Source organism: Moschus berezovskii, chromosome 23 (assembly GCF_049115385.1).
Source record: "Moschus berezovskii isolate FMDL1 chromosome 23, NW_MosBer_1.0, whole genome shotgun sequence".
Taxonomy (NCBI): domain Eukaryota; kingdom Metazoa; phylum Chordata; class Mammalia; order Artiodactyla; family Moschidae; genus Moschus; species Moschus berezovskii.
In genome coordinates, this window is record NC_142482.1 from 21,651,533 (window position 1) to 21,672,626 (window position 21,094).

The 21,094-nt window shown below is 39.3% G+C and overlaps 1 protein-coding gene and 1 pseudogene across 13 annotated transcripts in view; both read right to left on the reverse strand.

The window, feature by feature from the left end:
* FKBP5 (FKBP prolyl isomerase 5) overlaps positions 1 to 21,094 on the reverse strand; it is a 115,173-nt gene that overhangs the window by 55,024 nt on the left and 39,055 nt on the right. For 9 of the 13 annotated variants that reach the window (XM_055407237.2, XM_055407238.2, XM_055407226.2 and 6 more), the window contains 2 exons: positions 11,684 to 11,809; positions 288 to 432 (listed from right to left, as the gene is read on the reverse strand). In XM_055407237.2, coding sequence (XP_055263212.1) covers positions 288 to 432; positions 11,684 to 11,788 — 250 coding nt within the window. In that variant the 5' untranslated portion in view covers positions 11,789 to 11,809. Of the gene's footprint in view, positions 1 to 287; positions 433 to 6,991; positions 7,215 to 11,683; positions 11,813 to 21,094 lie in introns of all 13 variants that reach the window. The other 4 variants (XM_055407227.2, XM_055407232.2, XM_055407231.2 and 1 more) reach the window with 2 other exon arrangements.
* Positions 11,819 to 21,088, reverse strand: LOC148774100 (glycine cleavage system H protein, mitochondrial pseudogene; annotated as a pseudogene).

Here is a 21,094-nt window from a genome sequence, read left to right on the forward strand (position 1 = left end):
TGCCTAGATTTGCGCTAAGGCTCCAGCAGTTTTTCACCACTGCAGCTTAGTACCATCAGTGTAAATGTCAACACAGTAAAAAATAATAAATAACATCTTAGTATTATAATAAAAACAATTTTGACAAAAGAATCTCAGGGACCCCACAGGGATCCATGGACCACACTTTGATAATTACTGCTCCAAAGTATCTTCACTTTTGGCAAGGATAAGATCCACTAGCTCCCACATAATGTAAATAGCAATAAATCTAAGCAAAACACAACTCAAAAAAAATACCCTCTTACCTTTGCCAAGACTAAAGACAAATGGTTCATTTCTATCATGACTGGAATCAAACTTCTTTCCATTTGATAATTTCCCTTTGTAATGGACATAAACTTTGTCTCCAATCATTGGTGTTTCCTCACTATTTCCCACTCTTTTGACAATCTAGGAAAGACAAACGTCAGGAAAAAAGGAGGTTAAACATTTTACTTTTAATCGGAGAATAAAAATGTCACTCAGTCCATGCCACATCACTCAGGCAGATTTGTAAACAACTGTCTGTCCTTACTAAAGGCCTCCCTCCCAGTTCTTACAATAACCTTCACTGTTAGAAAACTGTCCTATACCACTAAATATTTAATACTATATTTAATTGTACTGTTAACCACACTATTCTCTCAAAATAATAAACCAATAGAGCTTGTTTTATTGGTTTAATGCCCCATGTTTTGACACTAAAGTCTCTGAAAACACAGAGCAAGTTCATGTACAAACTGAATTAGACCAAAAAGATTAGTGGACTTTCAAAAACAGTCAAAAGTAAGTCTGAAGCAAAGTTTCAAAGGTAAGATTTTAAAAACATTAGCTTTTGACTAGACTCCATTAGTTTGGTTTTATTTCAAAAAGCCCATTTTTCTGATATAACAGGTTATACTTCCTACTATCTGAAGAATATGCAATGTGTAGAAAAAAAGTTTGATATGATACTGAATAACTTGTGTTCTAGTAAAGGAAATGTCAGAAAATTCCAAGTTGAAAAATATTTAACTATCATAAAATCCAGTATATTTATTTTGTTCTTGGCAAAGAAAGACACGTTGGTCAAGTTCTGGGAAAAGAAAATCAAATCCAGGCATGTGGTGTATAATTTATTCTGTCAATCACTTATGCAAAATTAATCATTTTTGCTAGATAACAGAGGATGGTAACTAAACATCTTTTGTGGGGAAGGGTCTGAATTTTTATCTAAAGAATTCAATTATTTGCTCCTGAATTCTTTCTTGAGATATAACCTCCTTGCTCCACCCTCATATCATCACACAAACACTGTGAACTAAGATTCTACAACTTTCTCAGTTCAAAAGCCCAGACATTCTAAATGAAAAAGAAACAAAAATTATTGCAACTTCATAAAAAGCTGAACTTAATCAATGAATTCAGTAAAGTTGCAGGATTACAAACTCAACATACAGAAATAAGTTGTGTTTGTACACACAACAAAATATCTGAAGAGGAAATACTGTAGAGAAAACAATCCCAGAAATGCAAATGAATCAGAATGGCAATTATCAAAAAGACAGAAATAACAAGTATTGGTAAGGATGTGGAGAAAAGGGAACCCTTGTGCATTGTTGGTGGGAATATATACTGGTACTGCCGTCATGAAAAGCAGTATGGAGGTTCCTCAAAATACTAAAAATAGAACTACCATGTGATTCAACAGTTCCACTTGTGGGTATTTATCCAAAAGAAATGAAAATACTAACTGAAAAAAGATATATGCAACTCCATGTTCACTGCAGCATTATTACATTACCCAAGATATGAAAACAGCCTATGTTCACTGATAAATGAATGCATGAAGAAAAAAATATATACATATATATGGTGACTTCCCTGGTGGTCCAGTGGCTAAGACTACATGCTCCCAAAACAGGGAAATGGGGTTTAATCCCAGGTCAGAGAACAAGATCTCGCACGCCACAACTAAAGATTTTGCATGAAACAACTAAGTCCCAGCACAGCCAAATAAATAAATAAATACTAAATATATATATATGTATGTTTGTATACACACACAATGGATTATTATTCTGTCATAAAAAATACTTAAATCTTGCCGTTTGTAACATGGATGGACCTTGAGGACATTATGCTAAGTGAGATAGGTCAGACACAGAAAAACAAATTCCATATGACTTCACTTACATATGGAATCCAAAAAAAAGAAAAAAAAAACAACAACAACCAAATTTACAGATACACAGAACAGAAACAGATTGGTGGTTGCCAGAGGTCAGAGTTTGAGGGGAGGGTGGGAGAAATGGGTAAAGGGAGTCAAAAGATACAAAATAAGTAAGCCACGTATGTAACACACAGCATGGTGTGACAGTTAATAATACTGTAATGCCTACCTGAAAGCTGTTAAGAGAACAGATCTAAAAAATTCTCATCACAAAACAATTGTTTAAACTATGTATGGTGACAAATATTAACTAGACTTACTGTGGTGACCATTTCATAATATATACCAATGTCAAATCATTATGCTGCACACCTGAAACTAATGAACTGTTAAATATCAATTATACCTCAATAAAACTCTCATTCAAATAGCATCAAAAACTATAAAGTAGGAATAAATTTAATCAAAGAGGTAGAAGATTTGTACACTAAAAACTGCATGATTCTAATGAAAGGAACTGAAGAAGACACACATAAAGGGAAAGGTAGCCTATGTTCATGAATGAGAATTAAAAATGTTAAAATGTCCATACTACTGAAAGACATCTACAGATTCAATGCAAGCCATATCAAAATTTCCCATGGTATTTTTCACAGAAATAGAAGAAAACGCTAATGTTCGTAAAGGCCCATGAAAGACCCAAAATAGCCAAAGCAATACCAAGAAAAAAGCTGGAGGCATCATATTTCCCGATTTCAAACTATATTACAAAGCTACAGTAATAAAAACAGACACATGGACCAATAGAAGAGAATCAAGAACCCAAAAATAAACCCCAGCATACACAGTTAACTCCTATTTGACAAGGGAGCCAAGAATACTCAATGAGGAACAGATAATCTCTTTAATAAAAAGTGCCAAGGAAAACTGGATAACCCTATGAAGAATAAGACTGGATCCCTAAATTACACCACTCAAAAAACCTAACTCAAAATCAACAGACTTAAAACATAAGATCTGAAACTACATAAAACATGTAAAAGAAAACAAAGGGAAAACCTCCTTGACATTAAGCCTGGCAACCATTTTTTTGGATATGACACCAAAAGCACAAGCAGCAAAAATAAATAAATAGAGCATCAAACTAAAAAGGTTCTGCACAGCAAAAGAAACAATCACAAAAATGAAAATGCAACCTATGGGGTGGGAGAAAATATCCACAAACCATATATTTGATATCCAAAATATATATGGAACTCATGGTTGTTATAAAAAAAAAAAACTCATGGTTGTTACAAATGACAACTGTTAATAAGGATCTGGAGAAAAGGAAACCCTTGTGTCCTACTGATAGGGATGTAAACTGGGACAGCCACTATGGAGAGTGGTATGAACTTTCCTCAAGAAATTAAAACCACAGCTACCATGTGATCCAACAATTCCACTTTTGGGTATAAATCCAAAGGAAATGAAACGACTATCTCAAAGAAATAACAAATAAAGATGTGGTACATATATGTACTGTGTTGTGTTAGTCGCTCGGTTGTGTCTGACCCCACAGACTGTAGCCCTCCAGGCTCCTCTGTCCATGGGTCTCCCAGGCAAAAATTCTGAAGCAGGTTAGCTATTTCCTTCTCCATGGGATCTTCCCAACAGAGGGATCGAACCTGGATCTCCTGCACTGCAGGCAGATTCTTCACCTTCTGAGCCACCAGGGAAACCCATATAACAATATTATTCACTCATGAGAAAGAAGGAAACCATACCATCTGTGACAACATGGATGTACTTTGAGGACATTATGCTAAGTGAAGTAGCCAGAGAAACACATAAATTGTGTGATATCACATGTATGTGAAATCTAAAAAAGCTGAATTCACAGAAACAGAGCAGAATGATGGTTGCCAGGGGAAAGGGCATGGTGGAAAATGAGGAGATGGTGGTCAAAGGGTACAAACTTCCATGTCATAACATGAATTGAATTCTCGGGATCTAATGTACAGAACGGTGACTGTAATTAACAACAGTGTATTATATACTTGAGAGTTGCTAAGAGAACAGATCTTATATGTTCTCACCACAAAAAAGAAATAATAATTATCTGAGGTGATGAAGGGGCTAACTTAGAAAAGGCAGAGGAACCAGAGATCAAATTGCAAACATGCGCTGGATCATGGAAAAAGCAAGAGAGTTCCAGAAAAACATCTATTTCTGCTTTATTGACTATGCCAAAGCCTTTGACTGTGTGGATCACAATAAACTGTAGAACATTATGAAAGAGATGAGAATACCAGACCACCTGAGCTGCCTCCTGAGAAACCTATATGCAGATCAGGAAGCAACAGTTAGAACTGGACATGGAACAACACACTGGTTCCAAATAGGAAAAGGAGTACATCAAGGCTGTATATTGTCACCCTGCTTATTTAACTTATATGCAGAGTACATCATGAGGAACGCTGGGCTGGAGGAAGCACAAGCTGGAATCAAGATTGCTGGGAGAAATATCAATAACCTCAGATATGCAGATGACACCACCCTTATGGCAGAAAGCGAAGAACTAAAGAGCCTCTTGATGAAAGTGAAAGAGGAGAGTGAAAAAGTTGGCTTAAAGCTCAACATTCAGAAAATTAAGATCATGGCATCTGGTCCCATCACTTCATGGGAAATAGATGGGGAAACAGTGTCAGACTTTATTTTTCTGGGCTCCAAAATCACTGCAGATGGTGACTGCAGCCATGAAATTAAAAGACGCTTACTTCTTGGAAGGAAAGTTATGACCAACCTAGATAGCATATTAAAAATCAGAGACATTACTTTGCCAACAAAGGTCCTTCTAGTCAAGGCTATTCCCGTGGTCACGTATGGATGTGAGAGTTGGACTGTGAAGAAAGCTGAGCGCCGAAGAATTGATGCTTTTGAACTGTGGTGTTGGAGAAGACTCTTGAGAGTCCCTTGGACTACAAAGAGGTCCAACCAGTCCATCCTAAAGGAGATCAGTCCTGGGTGTTCATTGGAAGGACTGATGCTAAAGCTGAAACTGCAATACTTTGGCCACCTCATGCGAAGAGTTGACTCACTGGAAAAGACCCCGAAGCTGGGAGGGATTGGGGGCGGGAGGAGAAGGGGATGACAGAGAATGAGATGGCTGGATGGCATCACCTACTCGATGCACGTGAGTTTGAGTGAACTCCGGGAGCTGGTGATGGACAGGGAGGCCTGGAGTGTTGCGATTCATGGGGTCGCAAAGAGTCAGAAAGAACTGAGTGACTGAACTGAACGGAACCCTTTTGTGGTAGTCATTTTGAAACATTTAAATGTATCAAATCATCACATTATACACCTTAAACTTACATAATGTTATATTTCAATTTTATCTCAATACAGCTGGGAAAAAATAGTTATAATTTAAAAACTAAAAAGCTAATTTTGTAAAAAAAAAAAAAAAGTAGAATCATTACTGCCCTTCTAGGGCTCAAGGGGAAAAAATGTTTCCAAAAACGTTAATCTAAGAGAAATCTCACAATATTCTGAAAGTGCTCATGTTCATGAACTGCATGCAGCACTGGGGAGCCTTGGCTGCCCCTGGAGGGCATCTGCATTTCTAGGACTATAACCAAGTAACTGGGCCCATGGAGTGAAGGGCACCCAGGGAGTCAGAGCTGTTCACATCCACAAGTAATACTGTGGTATCACTTCAGGTTTCCCCAACAAGCCGAGTTTAGTGCCTAAATCTGGAGTTGTCTTAAGAATACAATTTAGTCTCAATTCAGTTTAAAAATGTAAGCTCCATTAAGAAATTTTATATTACCGGGCTAGTTTCTGACTGACTTCCCAGATCGGCCTTGGTCTTAAAAAAAAAAAAAAATATATATATATATATATATGAGTTAATAAGAGACAATTACAAACATGGCACTGTATCAAATGCTTTATATAATCTTATTTCTATGAGGTAGGCAGTATTATTATTCGAATTTTACAAATGAGGAAACTTCATCACAGACATGTTACTAAACTGCCCTAGTTCATGGCAGTTAATAGACCTATTTAATCTTCTTTTTTTCTTCTCTATTTTTTGGCCACTGGATAATCATAAGGGATTTGATTTAGGTCATATCTGAATGGCCTAGTGGTTTTCCCTACTTTCTTCAATTTAAGTCTGAATTTGGCAATAAGGAGTTCACAATCTGAACCACAGTCAGCTCCCAATCTTGTTTTTGCATACTGTACAGAGCTTCTCCATCTTTGACTGCAAAGAACATAATCAGTCTGATTTCGGTACTGACCATCTAGTGATGTCTATGTGTAGAGTCTTCTCTTGTGTTGTTGGAAGAGGGTGTTTGCTATGACCAGTGCATTTTCCTGGCAAAACTCTGTTAGCCTTTGACCTGCTTTGTTTTGTACTCCAAGGCAAAATTTGCCTGTTACTCCAGGTAGCTCTTGACTTCCTACTTTTGCATTTCAGTCCCCTATAATGAAAAGGACATCTTTTTTGGGTGTTAGTTCTAGAAGGTCTTGTACGTCTTCATAAAACCGTTCAACTTCAGCTTCTTCAGCATTACTGGTCGGGGCATAGACTTGGATTACCATGATACTGAATGGTTTGCCTTGGAAATGAACAGAGATCATGCTGTCGTTTTTGAGACTGCACCCAAGTACTGCATTTTGGACGCTTTTGTTGACTATGAGGGCTATTCCATTTCTTCTGAGGGATTCTTGCCCACAGTAGTAGATATAATGGTCATCTGAGTTAAATTCACCCGTTCTAGTCCATTTTAGTTCGACGATTGCTAAAATGTCAATGTTCACGCTTACCTTTTCATACTGTTCATGGGGTTCTCAAGGCAAGAATACTGAGGTGGTTTGCCATTCTCTTCTCCAGTGGACCACCTTTTGTCAGAACTCTCCACCAAGACCCATCCGTCCTGGGTGGCCCTCCATGGCATGGCTCATGGCTTCACTGAGTTGGACAAGGCTGTGGTCCATGTGATCAGATTGGTTAGTTTTCTGTGATTGTGGTTTTCAGTCTGTCAGCCCTCTGATGGAGAAGGAAAAGAGGCTTATGGAAGCTTTCTGATGGAAGAAACAGGATGAGGGGGAAACTGAGTCTTCTTCTGATGGGCAGGGCCACGCTCAGTAAATCTTTAATCCAATGTTCTGTTGATGAGGGCAGTGTTCCCTCCCTGTTGTTTGATCTGAGGCCAAACTATGGAGGAGGTAATGAAGATAATGGTGACCTTCTTCAAAAGGTCCCATGCACTGCTGCACTCAGTGCCCTAAACCCTGCAGCAGGCCATCGCCGACCATGCCTCTGTCGGAGACTCCTGGACACTCACAGGCAACTCTGGGTCGGTCTCTGTGGGGTCACTGCTCCTTTCTCCTGGTGTGCACAAGGTCTTGTTTGTCCCCCCCAAGAGTCTGTTTCCCCAGTCCTGCGTAAGTTCTGGCGGCTCTATGGTGGGATTAATGGCGACCTCCTCCGAGCAGGCTTATACCATACGCAGGGCTCCTGCACCCAGAGCCCCTGCTCCAGCAGCAGTCCCCTGCTGCCCTGCGCCTCCACAGGAGATGCTCACACACAGCTCTGGCTCAGTCTCTGTGGGGTCTCTGGGTCCTGGTATGGACAAGGCTTGTTTGAGCCTCCGAGTGTCTCTGGCAGGTATGGGCTTTAAGTTTAAACACAATTTCACCCCTCTTACCATCGTGTTGGGGCTTCTCCTTTGCCCTTGGATATGGGGTATCTTTTTTTGGTGGAATCCAATATTCTCCTGTTGACAGTTGTTCAGCAGTGAGATATAATTTTGGAGTTCTCACAGAGAAGATAAGTGCACATCCTTCTACTTCACCATCTTAAGTTTGTAGAATCCCTTATGATTATACAGTGGAAGTGACAAATAGATTCAAGGGATTAGATCTGATAGAGTGCCTGAAGAACTATGGATGGAGGTTCATGACATTGATAAAAGGTAGTGATCAAGACCATCCCCAAGAAAAAGAAATGCAAAAACGCAAAATAGATGTCTGAGAAGGCCTTACAAATAGTTAAGAAAAGAAGAGAAGCTAAAGGAGAAGAGGAAAGATAAACCAATTTGAATGCAGAGTTCCAAAGAATAGCAAGGAGAGAGAAGAAAGCCTTCCTCAGTCATCAATGCAAAGAAACAGAGGAAAACAATAGAATGGGAAAGACTAGTGATCTTGTCAAGAAAATCAGAGCTACCAAGGGAGTGTTTCATGCAAAGATGGGCACAATAAAGGACAGAAATCGTATGGACCTAACAGAAGCAGAAGATATTAAGAAGAAGTGGCAAGAATACACAGAAGAACTACAGAAAAAAGATCTTCATGACCCAGATAACCATGATGGCGTCATCACTCACCTAGAGCCAGACATCTTGGAATGTGAAGTCAAGTGGGCCTTAGGAAGCATCACTACAAACAAAGCTAGTGGAGGTGATGGAATTCCAGTTGAGCTATTTCAAATCCTCAAAGATGATGCTGTGAAAGTGCTGCACTCAATACGCCAGCAAATTTGGAAAACTCAGCAGTGGCCACAGGACTGGAAAAAGTCAGTTTTCATTCCAATCCCAAAGAAAGACAAAGCCAAAGAATGTTCAAACTACCGCACAATTGCACTCATCTCACATGCTAGCAAAGTAATGCTCAAAAGTCTCCAAGCCAGGCTTCAGCTGTTCGTGAACCATGAAATTCCAGATGTTCAAGCTGGATTTAGAAGAGGCAGAAGAACCAGAGATCAAATTGCCAAGATCCACTGGATCATCAAAAAAGCAAGAGAGTTCCAGAAAAACATCTACTTCTGCTTTATTGACAACTCCGAAACTTCTGACTGTGTGGATCACAACAAACTGTGGGAAATCCTTAAAAGAGATAGGAATACCAGACCACCTGACCTGCCTCCTGAGAAACCTGTATACAGGTCAAGAAGCAACACTGAGAACTGGACATGGGAACAACAGAGTGGCTCAAAATTGGGAAAGGAGTACATCAAGGTTGTACATTGCTACCCTGCTTATTTAACTTATATGCAGAGTACATCATGCAAAATGCTGGGCTGGATGAAGCACAAGCTGGAATCAAGATTGCTGAGAGAAATATCAATAACCTCAGATATGCAGATGACACCACCCTTACGGCAGAAAGCGAAGAAGAACTAAAGAGTCTCTTGATGAAAGTGAAAGAGGAGAGTGAAAAAGCAGTCTTAAAACTAAACATTTGGAAAACTAAGATCATGGTATCCGATTCCATCACTTCATGATAAATAGATGGGGAAACAGTGACAGACTTTACTTTTGGGGGCTCCAAAGTCACTGCAGATGGTGACTGCAGCCATGAAATTAAGAGACACTTGCTCCTTAGAAGAAAAGTTATGAACAACATAGACAGCATATTAAAAGAGCAGAGAAATTACTTTGCCGACAAAGGTCCATATGGTCAAAGCTATGATTTTTCCAGTAGTCATGTATGGATGTGAGAGTTGGACTATAAAGAAAGCTGAGCACCAAAGAATTGATGCTTTTGAACTGTGGTGCTGAATACTCTGGTGAGTCCCTCGGACTGCATGGCGATCCAACCAGTCCATCCTAAAGGAAATCAGTCCTGAATATTCATTGCAAGGACTGATGATGAAGCTGAAACTCCAACTCTTTGGCCACCTGATGCGAAGAACTGACTCACTGAAAAGAAAGCCTGATGCTGGGAAAGACTGAAGGTGGGCGGAGAAGGGGACAACAGAGGATGAGATGGTTGGATGGCAACACTGACTAGATGGACATGAGTCTGAGTAAGCTCCGGGAGTTGGTGATGGACAGGGAAGCCTGGCGTGCTGCAGTCCATGGGGTCACAAAGAGTCAGACACGACTGAGTGACTGAACTGAACTGATTTTTTGGCCATGCTGCACACCATGAAGGATCTTAGTTCCCTGACCAGGGATTGAACCTGTGCTCCTGCAGTAGCCTGGTGTCTTAACCACTGGACTGTCAGGGAAGTCCATAGACCTATTTATTCTTAACCAAAAGCCCTATGGTGAAATCCGAGGCTTTAGACAGTGATAAATGATAAGATTTAAAGGGTTTGCAATCTCAAAATGTTTCTTACAGGCCTAGAAATCTTATTGGATTTACTCCCTAGAACAAAGCAGGGCCTGAGGCAAGTTGTTCTCTGTACCAGTGCTCTGAAAAGATAAAAGAGCAGAATTTCCACTGTCTTGAGAGGCATTTCTGGAGTCTGAGATGAGTAACTCACAGAGCTACAAGGCTGAAAAGCCCTCTGAATGAAGATGGCATGATACACATCTATAATGCTAAAGTCTTTATTTTGCAAGTCTTCAAACTTTGGCTTGGCATATAGCAAGCTAATAGTAAAACATGTATATTCAGAGAGATTCAAGTTTGTGAATATGTGAAGAACGCTTTCATGTAAGCAAGAATAGCCAAAACAAACTAAAAAAAAAAAAAATCTCATTTGCTACTGATAACATAAAGAGATATTAAAACTCAGCTTACTGATAAAAAGTTTAACATAATCTTTTCAGCAAAAAAAATTAACCTTACAAAACCTGAATACATCACAACAGTGTAGGAGAAAAAAGAACCTAATATGACTAAAGCCATTTAACCTCTCTATTATATAGAATAATAACACATATATCTTCCATACATAAATGGGAGAATCAAATGTGCTCTGTCTCAAAAGATCACTGTGATGTTTAATAAAAAAACAACCTCATGTAAACACAATTACAGAGTGAAAAAAGTGTTTTTAAGGAGGAACACTAATTCAAAAGTGAGATATATTCTCTGATTAAACCTCAAAAAAATATTTTTGTTACACACAGGAACTCTATTTTTATGTAAAAAACAAATCCTTTTGAACTTTGCGAGTTAACTTTTCTTTTTCTTTTAAGAAAATCTTTTAAATTGTCATTAGCTAGCTTTAGATATTAAAATAATCGCCCATTTTTACTCTGTGAGAATACAGACAGAGTCTTTTTGGAGTCAGACATAACATAAATCCTCAGACCTGCATTTACTGAGATAATATGATTTGGGGCAAGTTAATTTACCTAGCTGGCCCTCAGCTTTACCATCTATAATCTGGGATTAAAAATAAACCTGCAGTTAAAGACCAAATGAGAATTTAGCTGTAGCATTTGGTACTTAGTAAGCCTCAATAAACATAATCCATCTCAATGCTCAGTTGCTCAGTCAAATGTTTGACTCTTTGCGATCCCATGGACTGTAGTCCACCAGGCTCCTCTGTTCAGGGGATTCTCCAGGCAAGTATACTGGAGTGGGTTGCCATTTCCTCCTCCAGGGGATCTACCCAGCACAGAGATGGAACCCGCGTCTCTTGTGTCTCCTGCATAGTCAGGCAGGTTCTTTACAACTGCACCATTTGGGAAGCCATCTCCACCTCCAGCCAAAAACAAAAAAAGACATTTATTAACAACCTTTCCAGATAGCAAATTTCCTTACATGTTATGGCCTCACCTTTAATACTCCTCTATCTTTTTTGGAGGTAATATCCTCTCCCTGTTCAGCAACAGCTGCTGCAGGGCTTTCTCCATTGTTCTTGGCAGCTTCATCAGTAGTCATTGTCTTTTAAAAGTAGAAAACCTGCTGAGAAGAAACATATTTTAGCTAGGAGAAGTATCACTTCATTATGTATCTTAAAATGCCCCTAGAAACAGAGCTTTACCTGACCCAAGATTTACATAGGGCCAATAAGGTTAAACACTGAAAAGGAAAATAAAAACATTTGCTATGAGCATGTACTGATGTCATGAGGCATGTAAATAAAACATCATCCAAATCTTCAATTTCCCATCTAGCTCTGGTCCCAAATTAGAGAGCAGCACAAGTCAGGCTTGGCAGTGATTATATTCCTTAGCATGATTACAAGTTGAGAAGTAGTCCTTTCAGAACTTGAGAATGTCCTTTTCCTACAGCCATATTCTTGACAGAGAACTTATCAGGTGATCTGATAAAAGAAACAACAATCTATCACAGTGGAAGATAGGACATGGCTTTGGAAAATGATAGAACCCAGTCTGAGCCTCAGCTCCAGCCATATGTTTGATATTTGCCAACCTACTTAAGATCACTGAGCCTCAGTTCCACATCCATAGTTCATAGAGTTACTGTGAGGCATTAATGAGATAACAAATGTTAAGGGATGAGCATAAAGCTATAACTTAAAATTGTAAACATTTATCATGATTATTGCTGGTTCTTTTACAGAGCCACATTTTTCATTTCCTGCTCAAATTTTCCTACAGAATGATGTTCTTCTCTACCATGGCACTCAACACCTTCCACAACATGACCCTGGCTGGATGGCATCATCGACTTGATGGACATGAGTTTGAGTGAACTCCGGGAGTTGGTTATAGACAGGGAGGCCTGGCATGCTGTGATTCATGGGGTCGCAAAGAGTCGGACACGACTGAGCAACTGAACTGAACTGAACCTACGTTTCAGGTCTAGCCTCCACTACTTTCTTTACTTTCTCACATGCGGCTCAGGCTCTAGCCAAACCAGACCAGGCTTCTCCTGCAACAAGTCCCGGGCTTTCCCATCTCCATACTTTAGGCATTCTTTTTCTTTCCCGTTCTTCCCACTCAAATGCCACCTTCACTGTACCAACTTTAACCTTCTATTTTGCAGTTGTCTACTCTTTACTTTCTTAGCTCTTCCACTGATTTGTTTTCTATAATATATTCATAAGAAGACACATGCATTGGATTTAAGAGATCTTTTTTAAATTTTTTCTTAATATGTATATTTTACTGAAGCATCGTTGACTTAACAGTGTTTCAGGTGCACAGCAAGGTGATTCAGTTATACGTATACACATATGTCATTTTTGAAATTATTCTCCACTACAGTTTATTACTAGACACTGACTATACAGTAAACCTTGGTTGTTGCTGCATATCTATTTTTTTAATTAGAAATCTAGCATTCTATTCATACTAAGTCAAACAAGTGGAATCAAAATGTCTTAAAATTTATAGTTAGGCAAAAATTCTAAGTTTTCTGAAATATATATACATATTGTTTATATATATATGTATACAAAGCTTTTCTACTATAGTTGAGAAGAACATCAAAAAACAAAAAAGAGCTGGAAAAACTGTAAAACAAACTAAATGAAATGGGAGCACTGAATATGAAATAGAAAAAGTGGAACAAACTAGATAAAAGTAAAAGATCATCATATAGCTCAGTTGTTTTCAAATATGGCTGTTCATTAGAAACATATCTAGAGCTATGAAGGAAAAATAGCAATACCTGGGCATTTTTATTTTTCAAAAATTCCAACAATTCTGATATGCAACTGGATTTTAAAAAGTGATTACAGGTTTTTCTATTAAATGGTAGTTTTGGTGATATAGAGTTCTACCGTTTGGTCCATTTACATTTAAAGTAATTATCAATATGTAAGATCCACTTGGAGAAGGAAATGGCAACCCACTCCAGTGTTCTTGCTTGGAGAATCTGAGGGAGGGGGGAGCCTGGTGGGCTGCCGTCTCTGGGGTCACACAGAGTCGGACACGAATAATGTGACTTAGCAGCAGCAGTAGCAGCAAGATCCACTATCATTTTCTTAACTGTTTTGGATTTATTTTCTGCAGGTCTCTTCCTTCTCTTGTGTTTCCTGCCTAGAAAAGTTCCTTTAGCATTTGTTGTAAAGCTGGTTTGGTGATGCTAAATTCTCATAACTTCTGATTGTCTGGAAAGCTTTTGATTTCTCCATCAAATCTGAAGGAGAGTCTTGTTGGGTAGAGTATTCTTGGTTGCAGGTTCTTCTTTTATCACTTTAAAGTGCCATTCCCTTCTGGCTTGCAGAGTTTCTGGTGAAAAATCAGCTGATAGCCTGATGGGAGTTCCCTTATATGTTGTCATTTTTCCCTTGTTGCTTTTAATATTTTATCTTTGTCTTTACTTTTTGTCAGTTTGATGACTATGTCTCGGTGTGTTCCTCCTTGGATTTATATCCTGCCTGGGACTCTCCACTTCCTGGACTTTGTTGACTATTTCCTTCCCTATGTTAAGGAAATCTCCAGCTACCATCTTGTCACATATTTTCTCAGGTCTTTTTCTCTTCTCCTTCTGGGACCCCTATAATGTGAGTGTTGGTGCATTTACTGTTGTCCCAGAGATCTCTTAGGCTGTCTTCTTTTCTTTCTTTTTTATATATTCTGTTCTGTGGCAGTGATTCCACCATTCTGTCTTCCAGGTCATTTACCCATTCTTTTGCCTTAGGTATTTCGCTATTGTTTCCTTCTAGTGTATTACTCATTTGTCTGTCTGTTCTTTAGTTCTTCTCAGTTCAGTTGTGTCACTCTTTTGTGTTCACCTCTTTGCAACCCCATGGACTGCAGCACGCTAGGCTTCCCTGTCCATCACCAACTCCTGGAGCTTATTCAAACTCATGTCCTTTGGGTCAGTGATGCCATACAACCATCTCATCCTCTGTCGTCCCCTTCTCCTCCTGACTTCAATCCTTCCCACCATCAGGGTCTTTTCCAGTGAGTCAGTTCTTCATATCAGGTGGCCAAAGTATTGGAGCTTCAGCATCAGTCCTTCCAATGAATATTTAGGACTGATTTCCTTTAGGATTGACTGATTTGATTTCCCTGCAGTCCAAGAGACTCTCAAGAGTCTTCTCCAACACCACGGTTCGAAAGTTATCAACTCTTCGGCACTCAGCTTTCTTTATGGTCCAACTCTCACATCCATACATGACTACTGTAAAAACCATAGCTTTGACTAGACGGACCTTTGTCAGTGAAGTAATGTCTCTATTTTCTAATATGCTGTCTAGGTTTGTCATAGTTTTTCTTCCTAGGAGCAAGCGTCTTTTAATTTCATGACTGACTACAGTCACCATCTGCAGTGATTTTGGAGCCACCAAAAATAGTCTGTCACTGTTTCCATTGTTTTCCCACCTATTTGCCACAAAGTGATGGGACTCGATGCCATGATCTTCGTTTTTTGGATGTTGAGTTTTAAGCCAGCTTTTTCACTTTCCTCTTTCATCTTTACCAAGAGGCTCTTTAGTTCTTCTTTACTTTCTGCCATAAGGATGGTGTCATCTGCATATCTGAGGTTATTGATATTTCTCTCAGCAACCTTGATTCCAGCTTGTGCTTCATCCAGCCTGGCATTTTTTTTTTTTACATGATTAAAAAGTTGAATATTTTATTAAATTGTTTATTCTCCTGCAGAGCTGTTGCTTCACTGTATAAAAATAGCACCAGCAAACAGTATACTGCAAAATTAAGATAGTAATATTCTTCATTGGACACTATATAACTAAGAAACTTTTCTCCACTAGCAGTTATTTCTAGTGGGAAGATCATTTTGACCCGAAGCCAAAGATAGCTGTAAGCAAGTTACAATGTCATACAAGGTATAAGATAACCATGTTATCCTTGAATTACATAATTTTTGTAATTAGTTTTACCAGCGATAATTTCAGGAATTCTGAATATCAACTGGAGCCTAGCCTAAAAATCACAGGATGCTGTGGGAAAGATGCACAGCGTTTATCTGAAGTCATTAGAAAGTTATGGGGTAGTTTCTTTTAAATATCTATCCACCACTAATTTAAGACAACTATGCTAGATTAAGTTGTTTCAAAGTAGTTTATTTAGGGGTTCCATTTTCACTCTTCAATAGATTTTATGTATTTCTCATATGCTTCTTCACTCATTAGTTCATCTATTTCTGAAGGGTTACTGAATGTCATCTTGATCAGCCAACCATCTTCATAACAAGACTTGTTGACAAGTTCTGGATTTTCTGCTAGACCTTTATTAATTTCAGTTACTTCTCCTGATAGAGGAGAATAGAGTTCACTAGCAGCTTTCACACTTTCCAAAGCACCAAACTCCTCCTGTTTGTTCAACTTTGTCCCAACTTCAGGCAGACTACAGTAAACAACATCTCCCAAAGCTTCCCGACAGCAGAGCAGGGCCGGTGCGCAGTCCCCAGGGCCGCGGCGAACAGCGCGCGCTGGGTGCCGAGATGGCGCGCAGGCTGCCGACCGCGGCCTGCACGCTCCGCACAGCGCGCAGCGCCATGTTGGCAGGGGTGCAGAGGGTCTCCGCGCGGCACCTCCATCCAGCCCGGAATTTTGCATGAGATACTCTGCATATAAGTTATACAACCTTGATGTACTCCTTTCCCGATGTGGAACCAGTCCGTTGTTCCATGTCCAGTTCTAACTGTTGCTTCTTGACCTGCATACAGATTTCTCAGAAGGCAGGTCAGGTAGTCTGGTATTTGCATCTCTTGAAAAATTTTCTACAGTTTGTTGTGATCCACACAATCAAAGGCTTTGGCGTAGTCAATAAAGCAGAAGTAGATGTTTTTCTGGAACTCTCTTGCTTTTTCAATGATCCAGTGGATGTTGGCAATCTGATCTCTGGTTCCTCTGCCTTTTCTAACTCCAGCTTGAACATCTGGAAGTTCTTGGTTCACACACTGTTGAAGCCTGGCTTAGAGAATTTTGAGCATTACTCTGCCAGTGTGTGAGATAAGTACAATTGTGCAGCAGTTTGAGCATTCTTTGGCATTGCCTTTCTTTGGGATTGGAATGAAAACTGACCTTTTCCAGTCCTGTGGCCACTGCTGAGTTTTCCAAATTTGCTGGCATATTGAGTGTAGCACTTTCACAGCATCATCTTTGAGGATTTGAAATAGCTCAAATGGAATTCCATCACCTCCACTAGCTTAGTTCTAGGCCTTTGATAAACATTTCTTTCATCTTCTCCATTGTTTTCCCAAGATTCTGGATTATCTTCACTATCACTACTCTGAAGTCTTTTCTGGAAAGTTGCCATCTCCATTTTATTTAGTTGTTTTTCTGGGGTTTTATCTAGTCCCTTCATTTGGGACATAACTTTCTGCTTTTTCATTTAAATGAACTTTCTGTAATATGCTTTTTGTTTTAGCCACTGTGGGACTGTGGTTCTTCTTGCTCTTTCTGTCTGACCTCTGATGGAGGAGGCTAAGAGGCTTGTTTGTGCAAGCTTCCTGATGGGAGGGACTGGTGGCGGGAAAAACTGAGTCTTGCTCTGGTGAGCAGGGCCTTACTCAGTAAAGCTTTAATCCAACTATCTGCTGATGAGTGGGGTTATACTCCCTCCTTGGCAGTTGTTTGGCCTGAGACAAATTAGCCCTGGGCTCTATAGTACAGTTAACGGGGACCTTCAAAAGGGCTTACACCACAGGGGACCATCTCAAACTGCTGCTGCCATTGCCCCCATTCCTGTGGTAAGCCCCTGCGCCAACCCATGCCTCCACAGGACACCCTCCAACACCAGCAGGTAGTTTTGGTTGTCTCCTGCAGGGTCACTGCTCCTTTCCTCTAGATCTCCGTATGCATCAGATTTTGTTGTGCCCTCCAAGGCTGGAGTCTCTGTTTCCCCCAGTCCTGTGGAGGTCTTGTAATCAAATCCTGCTGGCCTTCAGGGTAAGATTCCCTGGGGATCCCCAGTCCCTTTGTTGGATCCCCAGCTCACCCACCTAGCAGGTATGGGATTTGACTTTATCATGATTGTACCCCGCCTACCACCACGCTGCAGCTTCTTTGTCTTTGGACATGGGATATCTTTTTTTGGTGGGTTGCATCGTCCTCCTGTCAATGGTTGTTCAACAGCTAGTTGGGATTTTGGTGTTCTTGCAAGAGATAAGCACACATCCTTCCAGTCTGCCATCTTGAACCAGAAGGCCCAGATTTAAGAGATCCTTAAGAGAAGGGTCATGGTTTGTCCTTATTTAGATTCTCCAGAACACCTCTATGTTTTAGACTGGTAAGACAGAAAGGGCAAGGAATTTGGAGCTCCTTACAAGCTGTGTGATGTTGCTTACTTTTAACTTCTCCAAGCCTTTTTTCTCTACCTGTGTAATCAGAATAAAAGTAATATCTACTTTCACAGAGTGACCTTCTGGAGTAATGGTATAATGTGTATGTTAAAACTATACTAGCTCTTATTATCATCAATCATCTAAAATGACAGACACTTTTTCATGCAAGGCAAATACTGATAAACTAATCAACAGACAAAACAAAAATCATCTCATTGCCTGCCGTCATGATGAATTCCCTAACAGCTCTCGTGGCTGAGCAGGAAAAGTCAAGACTTAGTAACTTCCACAGTTTTTCGATATTAGGTTAATAATGGACATTAAGGCTCCCTAAGTCACTGTGGGATCCTCTTGCCTACACAGTCAAAAAGAACTATCTTATACTTGTGACAAATGTCTTATTAATAAAACTGATGATTAAACAACTAAATGTATCTTAACTCACTTCCAGTTGACCTAAACTTACTTCAGTGTCAACAAAGACACAAATCAAATTTTGCTGTACTCAAAAATCTTCAAAGAGAACACCAAAAACCAGGGACTAAGCCCCTTTGCTTTATTTACTAGTACAGTTTATACCAGACACCAAAGATCCAAATGCTTGGCTCAGGGTAAGGGAAAGGTCAGAACAAAGAGTTCCTAAACAAACAACAACAAAAACTAAGTACCTAGTTGTTGTATGTGATGCTGGGCAAGACAGGAAAATTAGATGAACAAGATTTGTACCCAAATTCCAGTAACCTACCACTCACAAAACATTTCTCTCATGCACAGAAATTTGCAGAAAGCGCTTCAAAAACAGGGAGAAAAGATCTTTTAAACATTTTGGAGGTCGGACTTTACAGATACATTGACAACCATCAGTAAACCCCTAAGGAAACCACATCAATAAACAAGTTAAAACCATCAAGTGAAAGGTTATTAGGGAACAGGACAGTCAGAGGGTCTCAAAGCATGACCCTACAGACTACATATACTTAAAAAAGGAAAAGGGCTTTCCAGAGGAGTGGTCTGATCACACAAGTAACCGGCATCGTGACCAAACTCTGCATTTTCTTTATTAACACAAGCTGGTATCACTGTGCCTCCTGCTGTGATGCAATAGCAAGTATAAAAGTGGTATTCCTACCAAAAACGTTTAACCTGAAACTAAGCAAGAAGAAAAGACAAAATAAGGGTGTGGAACATTCTACAAGACAACTGGCTTAGACTCCTCAAAATGTTAACATTATAAAAGAAAAAAAGGTTAAAGAAAGGAAAGAAAAGGGGCCTGCTCTGGTTTTAAAAAGACTAAAGGGACACAACCAGCAAATGCAATGTGTGATCCTTGGCTGGATACTGGATTAGGAGGAACAAAAATTTACAGAAGCAAATTTTGAGGAGAATTAGGAAAATTTGGAAAAACAGACTATACATTACCTTATTATTATTGTATAATGTTAGCTTTCTAGAGTGTGATATAGTGTTGTGGTTCTGTATGGAATAATCTCATTCTTAGGGGAGACATGCTGAAGCATTTAGGGATGAGGTGCCATGATGTGTGCCTCTTACTTTCAAATTATTTGACAGCGTGTGTGAGCACAAATATCACAAACAGCTAAAAACAAAGCATTCAGAAAGCATGAATACAACACATCCAAAGGCAAGGCCTTTCTTTTGAACATTCGTCATTTGGTGATCAGCTAAACTTTCAGATGAAAACTGATTCAAAAAAACATTTTCTTTTGGTTCTAACCCTCCCCTTTGGAAACAGTGGCTTGCTCAAATTCAAATAAATAGGGAACTTGTATACACTGATTTGCAAGCTTTACAAATCTCGTTTGATAAAGGAATTTGCTCTTCAGTTTTGGTTCTAACACTTAAAGGTATACAAATAACTTTTGTGATCTCAAAATGATTTTGACCAGTATGGAGTCCACGTGAAAAGAAGTAGCACAAATAATTAAAACACAAAGATAAAAACCAAACTAAAGCTTTGTTGAACTTTCAAAAGCCAGATGAATCCGGAAGAATAAATAAACTGAAATTTCCAAGTACTTACCCTTAATTCCAGTTATGCCATCTGATACAGATTTTTGTATCAGGCAAAACAAATAAATTAAAGAAAAACTTCTTTGATCCAGTGTTACATGAAAAAAAAGGCTGTAAGAACAGATAATTCCTAAAAACCAATTGGACACACTGAGGAAGTTTCACTTTTTTACAAGAGAGCTGTGTCTTTGTTCCCTATCCTACATTTATTCTGGATTTAAAATCACTCTGTAGCTATGGATATTAATCTATGATAAAGCTCACTGTTCTGAACTGTCCAAAGGGGGAAACTGCTGCCCAGTGCCTCAGAAAGAGAACACACAGTTCGTTCTGTTACGGATAAGCAAGCACTCTCCAAAGTGCTGGTCAGCAGACACCTGAGACAGCACAGGAAAACAAGACTGTGCTGAGCATCTCACCAACAGTGCACTGAAAACTTCAATTCACCTAACTATGCTGTAGTATTCCCCCAAGTGAGGAATCATCCTAAAGGTTTACCCACTAATTAACCCTGCATATTACGTACTCTACTCATTGTTCTCTTTGTTAAAATACAAGTATCTTGTATCAAAGATTACCCTTCTGTCTACCAAGTTTTCAGAAAGAAGGCAGAAAAGAATAGAGAAACTGGCTACTTTGGCAGGAGCACAGAAAATTACATTTTTAAGTACCACATATGTCTGGGCCATAAAGGTTTTCAGTCTACTAGAACTAAAGCACAAAAGGAAGAAAACACAAGGAAGGGCTTAAGACTGAATGCAGTGTAAGTGCATCCTAATTTTGAGAATATTCATTTAAGGATGAACCGGAAAGCCATCATTTACATTCAATCCCAGGCCAGTAACATTCAAGTCCAGTCACAGAGGAGTGTCAGGAGGAGTTATTTATCTATAGACAATACATACATATAAAAGAGACGATATACATGCACGCACAGGAAACACCACATATATAGACTACACGTCTATATGAAATTGCACACTGTATTTA